Source organism: Euprymna scolopes, chromosome 31 (assembly GCF_053919585.1).
Source record: "Euprymna scolopes isolate OS-2025 chromosome 31, ASM5391958v1, whole genome shotgun sequence".
NCBI lineage: Eukaryota > Metazoa > Mollusca > Cephalopoda > Sepiida > Sepiolidae > Euprymna > Euprymna scolopes.
This window is the reverse complement of record NC_136512.1, coordinates 73,846,480-73,865,766: the sequence shown is the minus strand read 5'-3', so window position 1 is coordinate 73,865,766 and position 19,287 is coordinate 73,846,480. Positions and strand designations below refer to the sequence as shown.

The window sequence follows — 19,287 nt, the reverse complement described above, 5'->3', positions numbered from 1 at the left end:
TCTTCTCTTTTTTTTAGTTTACAAATAGTCTCCATCTATTTAGGTGAATGACAAATGGTCTCCATCTATTTAGGTGAATGACAAATGGTCTCCATCTATTTAGGTGAATGACAAATGGTCTCCATCTATTTAGGTGAATGACAAATGGTCTCCATCTATTTAGGTGAATGACAAATGGTCTCCATCTATTTAGGTGAATGACAAATGGTCTCCATCTATTTAGGTGAATGACAAATGGTCTCCATCTATTTAGGTGAATGACAAATGGTCTCCATCTATTTAGGTGAATGACAAATGGTCTCCATCTATTTAGGTGAATGACAAATGGTCTCCATCTATTTAGGTGAATGACAAACTTATAGCATTGAATCTTTGCTTCACCAGATCGAAGCACAAGTTCCATAAACAAAGTCTCTTGGCTCAAAGCTCCAAGGGAACCTAACCTACACAGATAGGTCATGTGGTTGAACTGCTTCATAGCTCTCCCAGATATTCTTTTTGTTTACTTGCCTCCCCACGAGGGCAGAGTTAGAGACAAGGTTGGTTTTTAATGTGAGAGTAAACCAGCTCCCCAAAAAGGGGCACTCTGGATAGTAGCAAAAATAAAAAAATGTATCGGCCATGAAGGATTTCTCCTCCATTAACCGAGACTAAAAAAAGTGAAGTGCAGTATCAGAACCTATACTACACTTTGATCCTGGCCCGAAAGCCAAGAACTTCTCCCAGGTATTAGCAGGTTGCTTTCCAAGATACAACCCCCACTCTTTCTCCTCTTTTCTGGATGGTGGTGGGAGTGCTGGCTATAACTACCTCTCTTTCTATACTAATGAGATCCCTTTATCTTTGACTGGTTCTGGCCCTTTGTTTGCGGTCACTGTTCGTTTGCCCCAGGGTTAGATGCTCTGGGCATCTACTGAAGATAACATCTAAGACTGTCTCCTTGATTAAAATCTTTTTAGACATTCGTTAAGACAACTTATTTCTAGACTTAGTGATTTTTTTTTTTTAATCTAGTGAAATTAAGGTTTAACAGTCATATTGAAATCAGTCTAAATATTTCCCTGATCGAGTTTTAAACCTTTTTTCACTTCAAAATTGTAAATTCTGCAAGAAATGTTATAAACTAGCTGTCCTTAGCCAGCACTGCCCGGACATAATGCTAAGATTAATTTTCTAATATTTTTCACAAGCATGGTATATAGTTTTCTCCCTTGTTTTATTATAATTTTTACATATGCTGCAATATGAAGAATACTCCCCCCCCTCTCCGTGCATTATATTGTGGGCTTCCTTTGTTGGCTGCCGTTTTTGTTGTCCTGGCTTGTTGTCGCTTTAAATTCTGGTTACTTGTATTCCGTCTGTTTTGGCCTAGGTGCAGATGACAACAACTTGAATTCTATCTTCTACGAGCACCTTACCCGCTCCCTGCAGCACAGTCTGTGCGGAGATGTCATGTTGGGGCGCTGGGGAAATTACTGTCAGGGCGATTGCTTCATTATGGCCTCTGATTACCTCAACGCACTGGTACATATCATTGAGACGGGCAATGGTTTGCTCACCTTCCAGCTACGAGGATTAGAGTTTAGAGGTAAGTTTATTTTCGTTTTTTTTTTCCTGTTTTTTTTTTTTTTTTTTTTTTTTTTTTATGTATATATATTACACTAACAAGGAGACCTGAATTGTTATTGAAATTGGTGAAATCACTCATTTTTCAATCAAATGGATTGATTGTCGGCTGTAGTTGAGGACCCTTTGCGGTACACTGGGAGGAAGCTTCAAATGTCTCCCGCAGTAAATAAGTCCACAATACATTGTAGTCCACATTGCACTGTAGAGGAACTACTGTTGATTTTGTAAGATTTTTTTATAACTAGTCTGAGTGCCTGGCATTGCCCGGGTGTTTGGAGGTGTGTGTTGAGAAAAAAAATAAAGTGGTAGTAGGCAAGCAGGCTTGAACTCATGATGCAAAGGCGGCAGAGAAAGTGAATAAAAAATGTCATGACACGACTGGAAATTCGGAATGTTGAAATTAAGTAAAATCATTCCAACCAATACAATAACTTGAAAAAATGGCGACGCAAAAAAACACCACCCTCCTTGTAGAAAAGTTCTCAGTTGAGGGTGAAGTAATTAATGTTTTTAGCCAATTTTTCGATATTTGTCAGCCAAAGGGTTGAGCTTCAAACAATTGGGTGGGGGGGGGGGGTAAATCAAAAGAAAATGGAAAATAAAGAATAAGCGAATGTAATGTTTAAATATTAAAAAAAAAATTTAAATAGGAAAAGAAAAATGCATCTTTGGTTTGGTATGTTTGTTACCGATTCATGTACATAAAGGAAAAACAAACACATGAAAAACATCAAGATCAAACAAATTTGTTTCATGCATTCCATCTGCATCACATTTCATTTTATCTTGTCAATCCCCTTTCTTCCTCGTGTCCGGGGTTTTGCTAATATTCCAATATTCATTCGTCACCACTCTCAATCCATTGTTTGTTCAGATTTGAGGCCAGTGTTCTTCAAATCCTCATTGATGCATTCAGTTTATCTTTTCTGTGGGCAGCCTCGAGGATAGAAACAAGAGATGATAATGCTCTAAATTTTCCTTGGCCACACACTATGATCTCTAAATTGAAAGCGACTGTACCAGCACAGTCTGCTTCACCGGAGAACCTTCTTAACACTGGCTAAACCCAGTTTAAACCTCAATGAATATATAGCGCCTCTGTCAGAGAGTTTAAAGGCACAGATCCAGTGAATCATGGCATAATTACTATGGGCTACTCTGGCTATATTCTCAGATGTGACAGTCATGTCTCCTAGACATAGAATGAAACTTCTTGAATTTTCTGTTCAATAAGGAATACAAACTTTTATAATAAATTTGTTGAATTTACGGAATTTAACTCCAAATGTTCATTCATACTGTTATTCTATCTCGTTTATTGAGCTTTTTTTTTTTTTTGTCTGATTGGGATTATCTTATAAATATTGATACAAATATTATATGCGCTTTAATTTTACCATATTATATAATCTCTTATCTGAAAGTAATTAAAAATTTCAGTTATGAATAAATAAAGCCACAAGATATTGAATGAAACAGATTAACCCATCCATGATAAATGTAGCTGATTTTAATTTGATTTTTTAAATGAATCGACTTAATGATTTCGTTCAACTATATATTTCTTGCTACTCTTGCATAATTTGTCCCGAATTCTCATGAATCCCCGTCAAGCATGGATCAGGCGAGACCGGTAATCATTGGTGTCAGCCCCGAGCGTTGTTCAAATGTTGAAACGCTAACTCGACTTTTTATTTTATTTATTTAATTTTTTTTCTGTTATGTTTTTAGTAATTTTTAAAGTGATATTAAGGGGGTGGGGGTGACCTTTTATTTTCTGATTGATTCTAATTGAATTTTTGGGAGTTTGATTAGCCAAATGAAAAAGCGCTATCTAAATGGAAGCAGACAACATTCGAATTGGAAGAAAGCGACTAAACCAACAAAAAATAAAAAGAAAAAAGCTGACAAACAAATATATTTTCAAACTCGCCAAACAGAAAAATGACAAGCAAGAATATAAATCTATACATGTCAGAAAAAGAAATGAAAACATTGATGCAGACAATCTCATATTGTCAGGAGAAGAAATTGCTGTCCCAAAAAAATGAGATGCAACAACAATCGTAAACACAAATGTTTACAAAGATTGTGTGCAAAGGATGGTTTCTCCTGGAGATGTACAAATGGACAGTGCCACCAAAGGAACTTGACTGAACAAGTCTTGAAAATAAAAAAAAAAAAGACAGTTACAAAAAAGAACACAAAACAAAACCAAAAAAAACTTGTACTTACACCTAACAATTGTACAGTTAAAAAAACTTTTCCTGGAGAAAAAAAAAAAAAACTTTCTGTTGATAAATATTTTGCAAAAAAAAAAAAATTAAATACTAAAATGAAATAAACATATTTTCATTTTTCAAGGTAGTTTTTTTTATTATTATTTGTATTTTTTCCGTTTTTTTTTTTTTTTTTTTTTTTTTTTTTTTGTTAGTCTGTGTCTGTTACCGATAATTGCTGGTCTCGCCCGATCCATGCTTGATGGGAATTCACGAGAATTCGGGTCAAATTATGCAAGAGTACCTATTTCTTTTTTATAATGAATTTTAAAGTTTTCTTAACTAAATGTTGTTCATTTTGCAATTAATAAATTTTACAATTTTAACAGTTTGTCTTAATAAAAAGCTGATTAAGTTGATAAATCTGCCTAATATATTTAAACACCTTTTTTTCTAAATGTCATTTTTCAGCATCCTATATTTTTTGTTTTCATTGTTTATCTTTTTGTACTTCCTTTTTAAGAGATGACAATTACCAATCTGTTTTGATTTAAAAATGGTCTGGATCAAAATCTGAAAATTTTATTCATTTTGAAATTCATGTTTTTTTTTGTTTTTTTTTTTCATTTCTGTCAGGGACTTACTGCCAACAAAGAGAGGTGGAAGCTATCACAGAAGAAGTAGACAACGATGAAGGTAAATAAAATGCTTTGAATAAAAATCAAAGCAAAGAAAGAATTCTATTTATACAAAAGTGAAGGTTGAAGCTAATTTTTGGAAATTGAAATTTATCTTTATTTTTAAATTAGCACTTCACCCCGGCTTTGCTCGGGCCCTATGTACTGTTCATAACTTGCCCTACGTGTGAATACACTTTATGTAAGATTTCAAATGTTTAGACCAAAATATGTCGGAGTAATTTCGTAGAAACAGTATAAGTCAATTTTTTTTTACTTTGACCCACATTTTGACCCCTTAACATTTATTATTTTGGTCTTAAATCAAAATATAAAGTCACCCATGTCCAAGTTACCTACATTTAAAATTTCAAGTGTTTTAAAATTGGGAGAGGAATTTGGTAGAATCTGCAAAGGTCAACTCTTTCAACTTTGACCTTTTGGCAGCCAAATTTTTGCCCTAAAACTGATTAAAATGCTTGCCACATGTCTGAATACCCGTTATGTATAAATTTCTAATGTTTAGACCCAAAATTGGCTGAGTAGTTTGCTAGACACTGCAAAGGTCAAATCTTGAACTTTCATCCCTTGGCAGTTCAAATTTTTGAACAAACCGATTAAAAAGCTTGCTCTACCTCTGAATCCCCTTTATGTAAAATTTCAAATGTTTAGGCAAGAAATTGGCTGAGTAATTTGGTAGAGACCGCAGAGGTCAAATTTTTTTAACTTTGACCCCAATTTTGACCGCTTAACATTTATTTTTTGGGTTCAAATCAAATTAAAAAGTTTGATCCATGTTCAAGTAACCTACATTTAAAATTTCAAGTGTTTAGACCCAAAATTGGCGGAGGAGTTTGGTAGAGTATTCAAAGGTCAAATCACTGAACTTTGACCACTTGACAGCCAAATTTCTGTCCGAAAACTGATCAAAAAGATTTTCTCAAATCTCAATACTCCTTATGTCAAGTCTCTGGACCGAAAATTGACAGAGTTGTTTGGTAGGGAAATTTCGCTTTTATAGATATATACACTAGTTGCCTATCAAGCAGAAACGAATTTCTATTACAAAACAATCAAACCAAACACCATGAATAAATATTTGAAGGTATAAGAAATTTGTATCGCATAAACTTTTGCCACTTGAAAAATATCTGTGCCAATTAATTCCCCAAGCAGGACGGCTTTGCACCACTTATGTCCCCTTTTAAAGATTTAAGATGCAATGATACTAAACTTTATCTTTAGAATACTTAATCAAGTTGATCAAATCTATTACATGGTTTTTATTCAAGGAAATGTCTCAAAAGCTTAGGGGATCTTAAAAATGAATTGAAATTCAGGAAATTTTGCTTGATTAATGTCTAAATTCAACGCAAGTCTAAAATATATTTGAAATATCAGATGGAAAATTGTATCCATATTTCAAAAAGTTTTAGAAAACATAATATGCTTCCTAAAACTTTTTGAAATACTGTAACGAAACTAGAATATGTGATATATTTATTAATTGATGGTTTAATACCTAGTAAAATTTTCATAAAGTGCTTCTAACCTTCATTGCATAAAACTAAATTCAATTAAATATGGATTCATATTATCCACCCATGGATCTACGGACAAATTTATCTTCAGTTAATCTTTCACAACTAAATAGTTTCATGACAACTAAATATTTTCGTTTACTAGCCCTATAGAAAAGTTACTAGCCAAACTGACATGATTTTTGGAATATGACGTCTTCATTCTGTTACAAGTATGTACATCATAAAGATTTTTCTGTGTATTTTTTTTTTTTAATAAATGTAATTCTAAATATGCACTGAATTTTATGTGTGGACTTAAACGTATAAACCTTCAAACTTCTTCAGATAATTTTTTTTTTTTTTTTAAGTCTTCGTTCAAATAAAAAAAAGAGTATATTGTTTTATTCAACATTTATTGTTTAAACAATTTAACTTTGCTTGTTTGATTAAAGATTGAAAAGAATTTTTTCATTCCGTGATAAACTTGGAAGATTGTGTTTTTAAAAAAAAGAAAAAAAAAAGTAATTCAGAGATAAGCGTTTTATTATTTCTAGTTGCCACTTGAAAAAGTCATTCACAAATGCGACTGTTTCACTAGCAACGTAAAGCCCTGACACCCTTACATCTATCAGTTATGTTCCAAAATTACATTTTGAGCTTTTTATTTCCAATCTCTGTGACTTATGCATGGTCTTAAATAAAAAAATAAAAAATTCAAACCTAAATTAACTAATTTAATTCTGACTTATGCTATGTATGTATGTATAACTAATTAATAATAATTATAAACATGTATAGGCTTTAAAACTATGGGTAAAATTGCATCAGAAGAGCCTTTGGAATCCAATTAACTTAAGAATACTAATTATTATATACGAGCAGGGATACCCAACGTTGCCCAGCATTGAATGCGGATCAACAAATGCTCTACATTGCCTGTTCTAGTCAGGGACACACCACGGTTCAACAAGAGGAAGCTTCACATGCTTCCCTACAGTGACTTGGCCTACAATCTGTTGAAGAGAAGCTACTATTGAGTTTTGTTATACCGGCCTTCCTTGAACAGAGGAATTTACACCGATTAGCACTATAAATATCGCTAGTAATTCCAACACCGGTGAGAGAGATGCGGCTGCACTTCAACTGCTAGCCGAGTTCCCAGCAGATATACACGCTTTCTTATCTTCGTACATTATTGTTAATACACTTGTTCCTTAACCGAACCTCGACTCGATTGTTCTTATTTTCACTGTTGTTCCACGATACAAGTTTATAAAATCATTTTTTTATTTTTTCCATTTGTGTTTCGTTCTCTTCAGGCTTCTGCTGCTGCGAATTAGGACACCTGCCCCATTTCCTCTCCTTGAACGCGGCCTTCAATCAGCGCTGGTTAGCCTGGGAAGTGGTTGTTACCAACTACATCCTCCAGGGTTACAGTATCACCGACAACAGTGCTGCGACTATGCTGCAAGTGTTTGATCTTCGAAAACTGCTCATCAACTACTATATTAAGGTACGTAGAGATGATACAAACAGCAATGACTGCGTGGAGAGGGGGGCAAAGTATGACTTTGTTTCTTCATCAATAAGGTATCGCTAGAAAAAAAAAAATGTGATCTGTTGGGTCACTTGTTGAGTTTGGGGTACATTGTTTGTAATTTGACTTGTAGAATAACGTGCTCGGTTTATTCAGACAGATGTTCTCATCTTAAGTCCTATTTTCATAACGTTTTGCCAATGTAACTTCCGACCTTATTAATTTATTTGTTGCGGACTATTATCCTCATCTTTTTTTTTTATTAGTTGTTGTTTCATAACATTTCGGCCAACTATTCCTCTGGCCTTCGTCAGGTGGTAACTGCGATGGGATAGGTACTCTGAATCTCTTTAACTGCATTCTCAGCAATCACTGCCATCCATAGTTATTGTCGTTTCACCACGATTTGACCAAGTAAACCTCTGGCCAGCTTTTTGGTAGGATTGAAACCGCTATCTTGAGACAATTCTCACCTGGAACCGTAGAGATTCAACGTCGCTATCCACTGCGCCACAGGCCCCGAAGGTTGAATCTCTACGGTTCCCTTAAAAAAAATATATGTATATTCATGTATCAGTAAAAATAGTAACCATATTATTTTACATTTTTTTTATTGGGGAAGGAAGTGGTATTATTCACCTGAGAGCCATGTATTTAACAGCTGTCCAGTTTTTAAATCTCTGAAACAGCTACATGGTAAGCAGCTGATGATCCCCGTTAAGTTTTTCTCTTTTCATCCTTATGTAGTTAAATTCTGTTTTAAAATTGAAGACTTTTGCGAAATTGGCTTATGCAAGTGATAAGTATATTTCTATTTAACAATTTTAGTTGAGGCTTTCCTTTCTTTCTTTTTTTTTTTTTCTTTTTTTTTCTTTTTTTCTTTTTTTTCTTTTTTCTTTTTTTTTTTTTTTCATCCTTATATAAATGACTCTTTTGTCATTATAAACTTTTTAGAAGTCGGATTATGTAGGTGCTTAGTCTGTGATAGGTTAAAATTAATATTTTTGTTTCTTCCGGGAATTTAAACTGCATTTTTTTTTTTTTTTTTTTATTCAAAGCTTTTTTAGACTATATATAAACTTTTCACTTGTTATGTACGAAGTGTCTTCAATAAGTTTCCAGACTTATTTCATATGTGCACTTTTATTGATTAGTGGCACAGATGAGACTTGAGTCCCTTCGAATAATTTCCTCACAGGAAGCAAGGTCTGGATTATAAGGAGGGTGAGGAACTCTCTTGATGCCCATCTTCGTCAAATAGTGACAAGGATGGAGTTGTGGACTGCTGCATTATTATCTTCATGGGAATGCCACTGACCCGGTTTGAAGATTGCAGACTTCTTCCGGCAGAATCTCTTCCTTAACTCCTTAAAACCTCAACATAGTACTCTTTGTTGACTATCTGCCCAGTGAGAACCCGGTGCATCTAGATCAAGCCCGTGCTGTCAAATAAAAGGGATCATCATAAGTTTCTGGGTGGATTTGCTCTGTATGGCCTTCGTGGGCCTGGGAGAGTCAGCATGCTTCCATTGGAAACTCTGTTTCTTGATCTCTGGGTCATAGTATTAGATCTAGCTTTCATTGCAGGTTACCAGAGCATCAACAACTGCGGGATCTGAATTGATCTTCCAGACCATCTCCCTGTTTTCATGATAGCATCTTTCTTTCTGATCTTCTTTGGCCATCCTTGGGACAAACTTTGTGAAAATCTTTTGCATTTTCAGTTCCTCGTGAATAATTGTGTGTACAGTTCCCACACTGACATCAAACTGTGCACTTATTGTTTCTATAGTAAATATTTACCATTTTATCATTAATATCCGCAATGGAAGAATTGAGTTTTGAACAAAGAAAAGAAAAGAAAAATTAATAGCTCCAAAAAAGTTCTGATTTTTTTTTTTTTTTCCAATTGCAATTAATCGTTCCAATATGAGAATGGACAAAATAAAATTAAAATATTATTTGTTTTAGCAGTAAAGGCATTGTATTTCTAGTATAATTATTAGACATGTGATGGTTTTTATCCATGAAATTCTTTATTTGGCCAATCAACTCTGGTGTCCTGACTTCCTTACTTCTCCCACACCTCTCATCGAATTTCACTCCTATAATGAAGAAGCACATTTTATGGTAACTGCATCTGCCATTAAATAGACTTTTTGTAGCTGCTATGTTTTATTCGTTATTGATATAATGATCTAATTCATGGATGTATCTTTTAGATTTATTTATTTGTGTTTGCAGAGCATAATTTACTACACAGTTCGGTCTCCACGCCTTGATCAGTGGACCCAGAATGAAGAGCTGCTGGCAGCCTTGGCTCCCCTGAAGATCAAGGACTACGTGGATCTCGACCCGACTTTCAACTCTCACGTTGATGATGATTACGACACCCGACTCTTGGGCATCACAAGAAACAGTTTCTGTAATGTTTACTTCAACTGGATACAGTTTTGTGCTGCGCGCAGAGAAAAAGTAAGTTTGATTCTCTCTGTATGTACATATATTTTTTATTCAAGGAGGGAGTCTAACATGGCATCCACAAGTTCGGTTCAAATACGATTTTATTACCACTGCCTAACACTTATTATGCATTTGGTCATATAATATTTAATGTCCTTGTAATAATAAACTTTATTAAGATAAATATTATATGTTAGTGATGGGAGGAATCCAATATTTATCCCAATTATTGATTCTATTCTAAATTTTTGAATCCAATATTATTGATTCTGTTATAAATTTCTGGTTCCGATACAATTATCGATTCTGTTCTAAATTTTGGATTCCGATACTATTATCACTTCTATTCTTTATTAAGATATTTTTTTTTTATTTTTTTTTTTATCAAATTAGTGTAAAAGCCCATGTGATATGTGCAAATATAAAAATACACTTGGGGGTTGGGGGTGGGGGTGATCTATAGACTTTAGTTACACTGCTTGCTTAAAATCAGTAAATATTTACCATTTTATCATTAATACCGTCAATGGAAAAATCGATTTTTGAACAATAAAGAAAAAAGAAAGATTAAAAGAATCTTCTTTTTTTTTTTTTTTTTTTTTTTTTTTTTTTTTTTTTTCAATTACATACAATTCTTCAGATTCTGATTTTTTTCCAATTGCAATTAATCTTCTCAATATGAGACGGGACAAAATAAAATTGAAATATTTAAATGTTTTAGCAATGAAGGCATTGTATTTCTATCGCAACTATATGTAATTTTTTTATTTTGTAGTCTGTAGAGAGTGGAAGAGATTCTTTTTTGGTTTCACTGTGCTATGGTCTCAGTCTGCTGGGAAGACGAGCATTGGGCACTGCCTCTCATAACAGTGCGTCAGCCAGGTAAGATTTTATGATTTTTTTTTTTAAATCTCTTAATTTATTTTATCTGGGGGTTTTTTTCTTGCTTTTTTTTATTTATTTTCCTTTTGTTTTCTATTATTTTTTTCTTTTTGATTTCTTTTATTTCCTTTCCTTTCCTTCTTTTCTCTTCCTGTTTTTCTTTCTTTTTGCTTCTGGTTTTTCTTTCTTTTTGCTTCTGGTTTTTCTTTCTTTTTGCTTCTGGGTTTTCTTTCTTTTTGCTTCTGGTTTTTCTTTCTTTTCTCTTTCCTTTCTCTTCCTATTTCTCTTCCTATTTCTCTTTCCTTTTGCCTTTTTCATTTTCTTATATCTTTGAATAATATAAAATGCCAAATAAAAAGGTCACTAGTGACTCATTGCTGCGTGGTGAAAAAAAGTAAACGCTTGTCCATAGTCAAGTGGGAAATTGTAGAAATTTAGACAGACTGTAGATTATGTCTAAATGAGAAATTTGAAATCCTACTCTTTAAAACCTCCAACACCTATTAAAGCGTCAAAGCAAAATAACAAACAACTGTATGAACAGAAAACATTTTACTTTAGGTTAAAATTAATAAAAAATAATTGTTCAAACGGTTTTTCTTTTGTTTTTTTTTTTCTTTTTCTTTTTAGTGTGGACTATTTCTTATTTGGTCTCCATGCGTTATTCAAAGGGGATTTTAGAGTCACTTCATCCCGTGACGAATGGGTTGTCAAAGACATTGAATTGCTGCGACGAGTTGTGGCACCAGCTTTAAGAATGTCCCTTAAATTACATCAGGTTAGTGCTCTCATTTTATAACAGAAACCATAAAAAAATTATTTTTTTAAGCAAGACGTGTTAGTTCTGGTTTTCTCTTCACATGTTACTCATCTAAAATTTTTGGATATATTGGAAACGGTCGGAGTTCTTTGCAAAACTTGGAAGCGGTCGGAGTCCTTTGCAAAACTTGGAAGCGGTCGGAGTCCTTTGCAAAACTTGGAAGCGGTCGGAGTCCTTTGCAAAACTTGGAAGCGGTCGGAGTCCTTTGCAAAACTTGGAAGCGGTCGGAGTCCTTTGCAAAACTTGGAAGCGGTCGGAGTCCTTTGCAAAACTTGGAAGCGGTCGGAGTCCTTTGCAAAACTTGGAAGCGGTCGGAGTCCTTTGCAAAACTTGGAAGCGGTCGGAGTCCTTTGCAAAACTTGGAAGCGGTCGGGGTCCCCCGTGGCACTTGGAAGCGGTCGGGGTCCCCCGTGGCACTTGGAAGCGGTCGGGGTCCCCCGTGGCACTTGGAAGCGGTCGGGGTCCCCCGTGGCACTTGGAAGCGGTCGGGGTCCCCCGTGGCACTTGGAAGCGGTCGGGGTCCCCCGTGGCACTTGGAAGCGGTCGGGGTCCCCCGTGGCACTTGGAAGCGGTCGGGGTCCCCCGTGGCACTTGGAAGCGGTCGGGGTCCCCCGTGGCACTTGGAAGCGGTCGGGGTCCCCCGTGGCACTTGGAAGCGGTCGGGGTCCCCCGTGGCACTTGGAAGCGGTCGGGGTCCCCCGTGGCACTTGGAAGCGGTCGGGGTCCCCCGTGGCACTTGGAAAAGGGACCAACTCAGTAAAAAAATAAATAAAAATAAACAAGCCGTGCGTGTGTGATCCCCTTCTGGTGCTACATGTAAAATGATGCCACAAAAAATAGTGAAGAAATGATTAATGTGAGAAGTGTGAAGGGCCAACGTTGCCTTCACATTTTCACCAAGTTTCAGAAAAATCTGGATGACCCCATTTTGAGCTTCAGGGAATGCCGAATCCCAGTAAAACTGGACAAACAGTGCAGTTTCACGCCTTAAAACATGTATATTTTAATTCAGCACCATGGAAAACAACTATATCGACATACATATCAAGTTTTTGAGTAATATGAAAAAAAAGTTCCAGAATTTCACCCATACTGGATTTATATTAAGAACAATATTGGGCTCCACATTTCGGGCAAGTTTTAGAAAAATCTAATGGATGGATCAAAAGTTATGGGACAAAATGTGTCATTTTTGGCCATTTTGGGGCATTTTCAACCTCTTTTGAGCCCCTGGGGATGTAATGAAAATTTTAAAGGGTTTTTAGGAATTATAATATGGGCACCTTGCATCTGAATATTCAAACATTTCAAATTGGCATTGACCCATAATTATTAAACAAGAATTAAGCAAGATTTTCTGAATTTCAGTTTTTTTCGTAAGCTGTCAAAATTATCATTTCTAATGAAGGTCACTTCGACAAATGTGGCACAGTAAAAAAAAAATTTTTTACTGTGCCACATCTATTTAATGAAATACAATTTGTGTCAAAATTTCAGGAAAAACACTAATGGACAGTTATCTGGCAATCGTCCGGACTAACGGACACCACTGGAAACATAGGTCCGTCTCCGATAAATCGGGGGACCAAAAAATCTTGACTTTCAAAAAGGAAAACTCATTTTTGTCAAAAATAAGTTAGGTAAGGGCCGAAATGTAAAAACAAACTTTTTAAAAAAACAAAAATTAATCCAAAACATTGACTCTAACCAAATTCTTTGAAGAAATTGACATTTTTCTTTTTTTTTCATCTTTTTCTTTGTAGGATCATTTTGCGTCTGATGAGTACGATGATCTGCAGGTTTTATACAATGCCATCAGTAACTACGAGAAGAACATGGTGATATCTCACGAAGCTGATCCGGCCTGGCGTAATGCTGTGCTATCCAATACGGATTCCTTATTAGCCCTCCGACATGTTTTTGACGAAGGATCCGATGAATACAAAATCATTATGCTTAATAAAAGATATCTTTCGTTCAGAGTAGTCAAGGTAAGTGCCAATATCGGAATGAAAAATGATTACAAATTAAGACTAGATTATGAATGAGACCATCCTAAAAAGTAGGATGGTATGTGAGTAGTCTAATTGATACGATCACAGGCTATGGAATCGGCTATGTGTACCCCTTTACTTTTCTTTCCGTGGTGACGTCTTTTACTTTGGCTGTTCCTGGGTCCCAGGTACTCACTTGGTATCTGCTAGCAAAATGTTGCCGCCCTGATGAAGATCGCAGATGTCAAAGAGTCTTGTTCTATCTAATTATTAGTGATGGACGATTCCAATATTTTTCCTGATTCTACTACAATTACCAATTCTGTACTAAATTTCTGATTCCAATACAATTCCCGATTCCGATTATTTATAAATCTCTAAATATTTAACAATAAAATTATTTTGTTCAGATTACCGTAAAAACACATCTTAAATGTGCACATATTTTCTCAAACGTAAAAAGACTTGTGGAAGATTATAGATTTTAGTTTTACTGGAAGTTTAAACCAATAAATGATCATTATTTTATTATTAATACCAGCATTGGAAGATATTTTTGAAACAAAATCAAATAAAAAAAAAGATAATTAAAGAAATCGTTTTTGGCATTGGAAAATAGACTCAAATTTGTTCGATATCCTCAAAAGTTCTGATTTTTTTTTTTCAATTAAAATTAATCATACAAACACTATTGATTATCATTCGATCCATTTTGTTTATATTCGGAGTGTAGTAGTCTGGTGTTGGTTATCAGAATCGTATCACTCAGGAGCAGAGGTCAATTTTAAGCAAGGAAAATAAATAATTTGAGGGGGTTTTTTTTTGTTCTTTTTGTATAAATATATTTATTTGTATAAACGTTCCAATATTGAATTGGGAAATAAAAATGTATAATTGTACTTTTTATTCAGTGTTTGTGGATTGGCTTTTTAGTTCTCATGTTCTGGAGGATTTTAGGATCTGCATTATTATATTTCGGGAAATATCACTTCGTCAGACGTGTTCAACTTTCAAATTTTTCTTTATTAGGTAAATCGTGAATGTGTGCGTGGTTTGTGGGCCGGCCAACAACAAGAATTGATATTTCTTCGTAATCGTAATCCGGAAAGAGGTAGCATTCAAAATGCCAAACAAGCCCTCCGCAACATGATCAACTCATCCTGTGATCAGCCAATCGGTTATCCGATCTATGTATCACCGCTGACGACTTCTTATTCTTCAACACATGAACAGTTAGCAGCCATTATTGGTGGGGAATTTGTTCTTGCAAATGTTAAGGGCTTCTTTAAAAACATGTGGACTAGGTAAGTACCGCTCTACATTGGCATACACCTGCATTAGCTTTTGACATTTATGAAGAGCATTTTTTCAATATTGATTGTAAATTTGAAAAATCATTATTCTTTATAAGAAAAGCTTTTTACATATTTTCCTTTCCTGTTATTTTTTTTTTATTTTGTCAAACTGACTTAATTAATTTTTTCATTCTTTAATTCCCCCGATATTAAAAAAAAAAAAAAAATAAAGAAAAATCTGCATGATGTACACAACCATTGACAAAACAAAAAATATCATATTCCAAAAATCACGTAAATTGATCATGTAGCTTTATTTTTATAAGGAAAATCATTTTCGAGCACTTAATGGAAATTGGTAGACGTTAGAACAAAAATCTTGCAAGTTTGAATTATTGTTGCGTTATCTCCCTTGTTTCTTGAGATTATTTTCAAGATGTCAGAATTTACAATCGCTCCGTGGTTATTCATAGAATTTGATTTTCTCATTTAAAAATAAAACTAATGGATGCATTTATGCGATTTTTGGAATATGATATTTTAATTCTGTAAATCAGATTTTTCTTTGTTTAATTTTTCATATAGGGGTATTCTGGATAAGAAAACCCATTTTTTTCTTTTGTTTTAAGAATTCTTTATCTTTTTGTAGAATGCGGCGCCATTGTGGAGCAAGCTGCGCTGGAGGAAGTTCTGGTTTCCAAGAGGAGACGGCATACAGTAGCACGTGCACGCATGCTGCGGCTGCAACACAACTTGGTAAGGAACACACACGATGGATATATCTTTAGGTTTATGTTTATTGCAAAAAATAAAAATGAAACAATTTGTGGTTGTACATCTATTTTGGTTATTCAAAAAAAAAGTTGTTGTTTTTTTTTTTTAAATTATATGACAATGTCATATTTGATATTTCGGTTCTTGCTCATAATTCCCTATATATTAAAATCCAAAAATAAAGAAAAATCTATATGACAATATGAAAATATCATATTCAAAAAATCATGTAAATTGTTTCAGTAGTTTCATTTTTGAATTAGAAAATCAAATTTTAGGAGTAACCAAGGAGCAACTGTCTTATTTGCAATTTTAAAAACCACCTCAAGGAAAGATAATTCAACAATAATTTAGCCTTAAGATTTATATTGTAATGCTTATGAATTCTCATTAATCTCTCAAAATGATTTTCTTTATAATAACAAGAATACTTGATCAATTTATATGATTTTTGGAATATGATATTTTTGTCACAGGTACATATATCATACAGATTTTTATTTACTTTTTTTTTTCAATTTTTTACAATTCTGGGCAAAAACGAAATATTTTTTAATTAAAAAAAAATAATTTTAAATTGGGTAGGATTTTTGAGTCTGTACAAAAACAAATTATTTAAAAAAATTTATTAAATATTTTAGATGCGGAGGGGGAGGGGGTGCGCTTTTTGATAGAGGAGGGGATTGGTCATCATAATACTTGTTTTTAGGTTTTGGCTTCGATCTCAGCTCGATTTTTATTTTTTTATTTTTTTTTTTTTTTCCACAAGAAGTGAACTGTTTAGAAAAAAACAACTTACATGCACATGTCTCAGTTTCTTTCTGTTTTTTTGTTTCTTTGAATTTATTCTTTTTATTTTTAAGTATTTAACATTACGTCTAATATTGGGCAATGCTGGGTGCATCTTCTAGTATATATATATAATTTTAATTGTGACTTTTTCTTTTGTTGTACACTCATTGATGTGGAAAAGGGGGGGGGTCTGTTTTTGTTATTTTTTATGTGCATTTGAGTGAGGGCATTGTATTTTTGTTGTATAGTCTATGCACTTGTCTTCATAACCCCCTGCAATATTCACGGTCACATCCACCATTCCCCTCCCTAGGTACGATGTGTTCGAATGCCAATGCAGCTGCCGGCTCGGCCCCAGTTAACCCCTCGGACATCACGCTGCAGAACTTGGCCAACCGAGGTAGCTTGGTGTCCAGTGCCAGTTCTGCAGCCAGCAAGCCTGCCACCACCACGTCCATTACCGGACTTTTTGACCGGAGTGGGAGCGGAGGAGTTGGCGGGGCGGGGGTTGGAGGAGGAGGCGGAGGTGTAGGCGGAAGTGTAGGCAGTAATAACAGCACTGCAGCGGTTGCCAACAACAAGGACACGACAGTCTTGCAGCGGGTTCGGGTAAGTACTGGCACATGCTTTTATTTCACGTGAAATGAAAAAAAAATTCTTGACATTTTTTTTCTAATTTATTTTTTGGGAGAGGATCTTTTGTTCGCTTGTGTCTCTCCACAACTCTCTTGCTGACTCTCCACCCTATGTCCGTTGCTGGCTCTCTGGCTCCTTGTGACTCCTCAGCTTCCATTTCCCCCGCTCTGACTCCTTGGCTTCTGTGTCCCCCTCTATGACTCCTCGGCTTTTGTGTCGTCATTATACCCCCCCCCCCCCATGACTCCTCGGCTTCCATATCGCCACCCCCTCACCTTGACTCCTCGGCTTCTGTGTTTACAGTTCAAGGAGTGTTTCACTCGAGTGCCAAGTCATGGTCTTAATGGGCACCTACAAATGATGTACCACCTTTGATTCTCGCTTGATAAAGAAAGGCAGTATTCTCTGTGGGTTTCTGCTCTGTGGAATAACTAAGGAGGTTGTGATTGTGACTATTATATTTAAGGATTAAATCCGCCGTAAACAAACATTCAGACTGTATGTGGATGTAAATATTTTCTATTTCTTTACATGGCTTGTTGCACTTTATTTTTAGTCTTCACATTCCATCAGCAATTTTTCTGACAAAGGGGGAAAACTTGCTGTTTTCTAGGTCAGAATCTATTCCATCTAATACTTAGCGTTGGCAAGTTTTTGACCTTTTAAGAAGTATATATATCTATTATATAGGCTCATTATTAACGAATACTGACACTCTCACTACTTATGCCAAACTAGCCTGGATGCCCGGCGTTGCTCGGGTGTTTGGAGGTGTGTGTTGAGCAAAAAAAAAAGTCATAATAGGTAGGCTTGAACCTGTGATGCAAAGGTGGAAAAAAAGTGAAAGGAAATCTGACGTCTTACCGCTTCTCTGATACAACTGGAATTTCAGAACATCAAAATTAGGCAAAGTCAATTTAACTGATACGATGATTTGCAAAAATGGCTCGCAAAAAATCAACCCCTCTTTGTAGAAAACTGCCCAGTTGAGGGTGAAGGAATTAATGTTTTTGGCCAATTTTTCAATATTTGTCGTCTGAGACGTTGAGCTCCAAAATGATACTGATCTCGTGAAAATCCATCACCTCTGTCGAAAGTTTTAGACATACAGACATACATACGTACATTTAAACAGACATCTTCGCTTTTATATATATAGATGGACCGATGAAAAAAAAAACTTATGCCTGTCTCTTTCCATATTTTAAAAATGTTTTTTTTTTTTTTTCCATCTGTTACAGATTATGGATCCAAGCCAGACGTATGAAAACGTGAACCTTGGCCGACGTATTGATGTGCAGTGGCCCCGAGAAGACTGGAAAGAGAATGGAGGCAAAAGTGGTTGGAATGGTTGGATACCGACAAAGGGCATGGAAGGCACAATCCTTCACCGGTGGGTCCCTTGCCACAGGGACCCTTTACACCGGTCACATGTCGACCGCACTATTCTTCTAGTTCAGATAGGCACGGACAAGTATGTTCCCATTGCTGAGACGGGAGTTTTACATCTGGGGGCAGAGGTATGACCTATGTCATCATGCATACCTTCACTGCCCCTTCTCGCTATGTCTTATTAGTACCATGCCCTCTGACCTGTCACCTTCCTCCAGTATGACATGGAGCAAACGCTTGGCGTCCATGTTGTGCATCACCTGTACAGAAATTGAATGAAACCATTTAAAATTGACCAAACTAAATACACGTGAAAATTATTATCGGAAAACGATTACATGATAATTAACAGAATTGGGTTTGATTTTTCTTCAATCTTAAAAAAAAAAAAAAAAAAAAAAAAAAAAATTCTTTGGGTGTTTATGCATTGATATTTCACCTGGTTATTAAAAAATATATATAGAAAAATCTTTATGATGTATGTATTTGCCACGGAACAATGTCATATTCCAAAAATCATGTGAATTGATCAAGTTTTTTTTTTTTGTTTTTTTTTTTTTTTCAAGTTAAGAAATCAAAATTTTTTTTTTTTTTTTTTTTTTTTTTTTTTTTTACATTTTCACTCCAAACAAGGCACATTGCCACTTTGATGTA

General features: G+C 35.1%; 1 protein-coding gene across 13 annotated transcripts in view; it reads left to right on the top strand.

Annotated features, from left to right (window-relative positions):
- LOC145255819 (pecanex-like protein 1) overlaps positions 1-19,043 on the top strand; it is a 269,992-nt gene extending 250,949 nt beyond the window's left edge. For 10 of the 13 annotated variants that reach the window (XM_080114531.1, XM_080114532.1, XM_080114536.1 and 7 more), the window contains 11 exons: positions 1,373-1,588; positions 4,485-4,544; positions 7,368-7,561; positions 9,830-10,060; positions 10,824-10,930; positions 11,561-11,708; positions 13,514-13,741; positions 14,774-15,048; positions 15,689-15,795; positions 16,919-17,214; positions 18,483-19,043. In XM_080114531.1, the coding sequence (XP_079970657.1) occupies positions 1,373-1,588; positions 4,485-4,544; positions 7,368-7,561; positions 9,830-10,060; positions 10,824-10,930; positions 11,561-11,708; positions 13,514-13,741; positions 14,774-15,048; positions 15,689-15,795; positions 16,919-17,214; positions 18,483-18,767 (2,147 nt within the window). In that variant the 3' untranslated portion in view covers positions 18,768-19,043. The remainder of the gene's footprint in view (positions 1-1,372; positions 1,589-4,484; positions 4,545-7,367; positions 7,562-9,829; positions 10,061-10,823; positions 10,931-11,560; positions 11,709-13,513; positions 13,742-14,773; positions 15,049-15,688; positions 15,796-16,918; positions 17,215-18,482) is intronic. The other 3 variants (XM_080114525.1, XM_080114530.1, XM_080114528.1) reach the window with 3 other exon arrangements.
- The last annotated feature ends 244 nt before the right edge of the window (positions 19,044-19,287 follow it).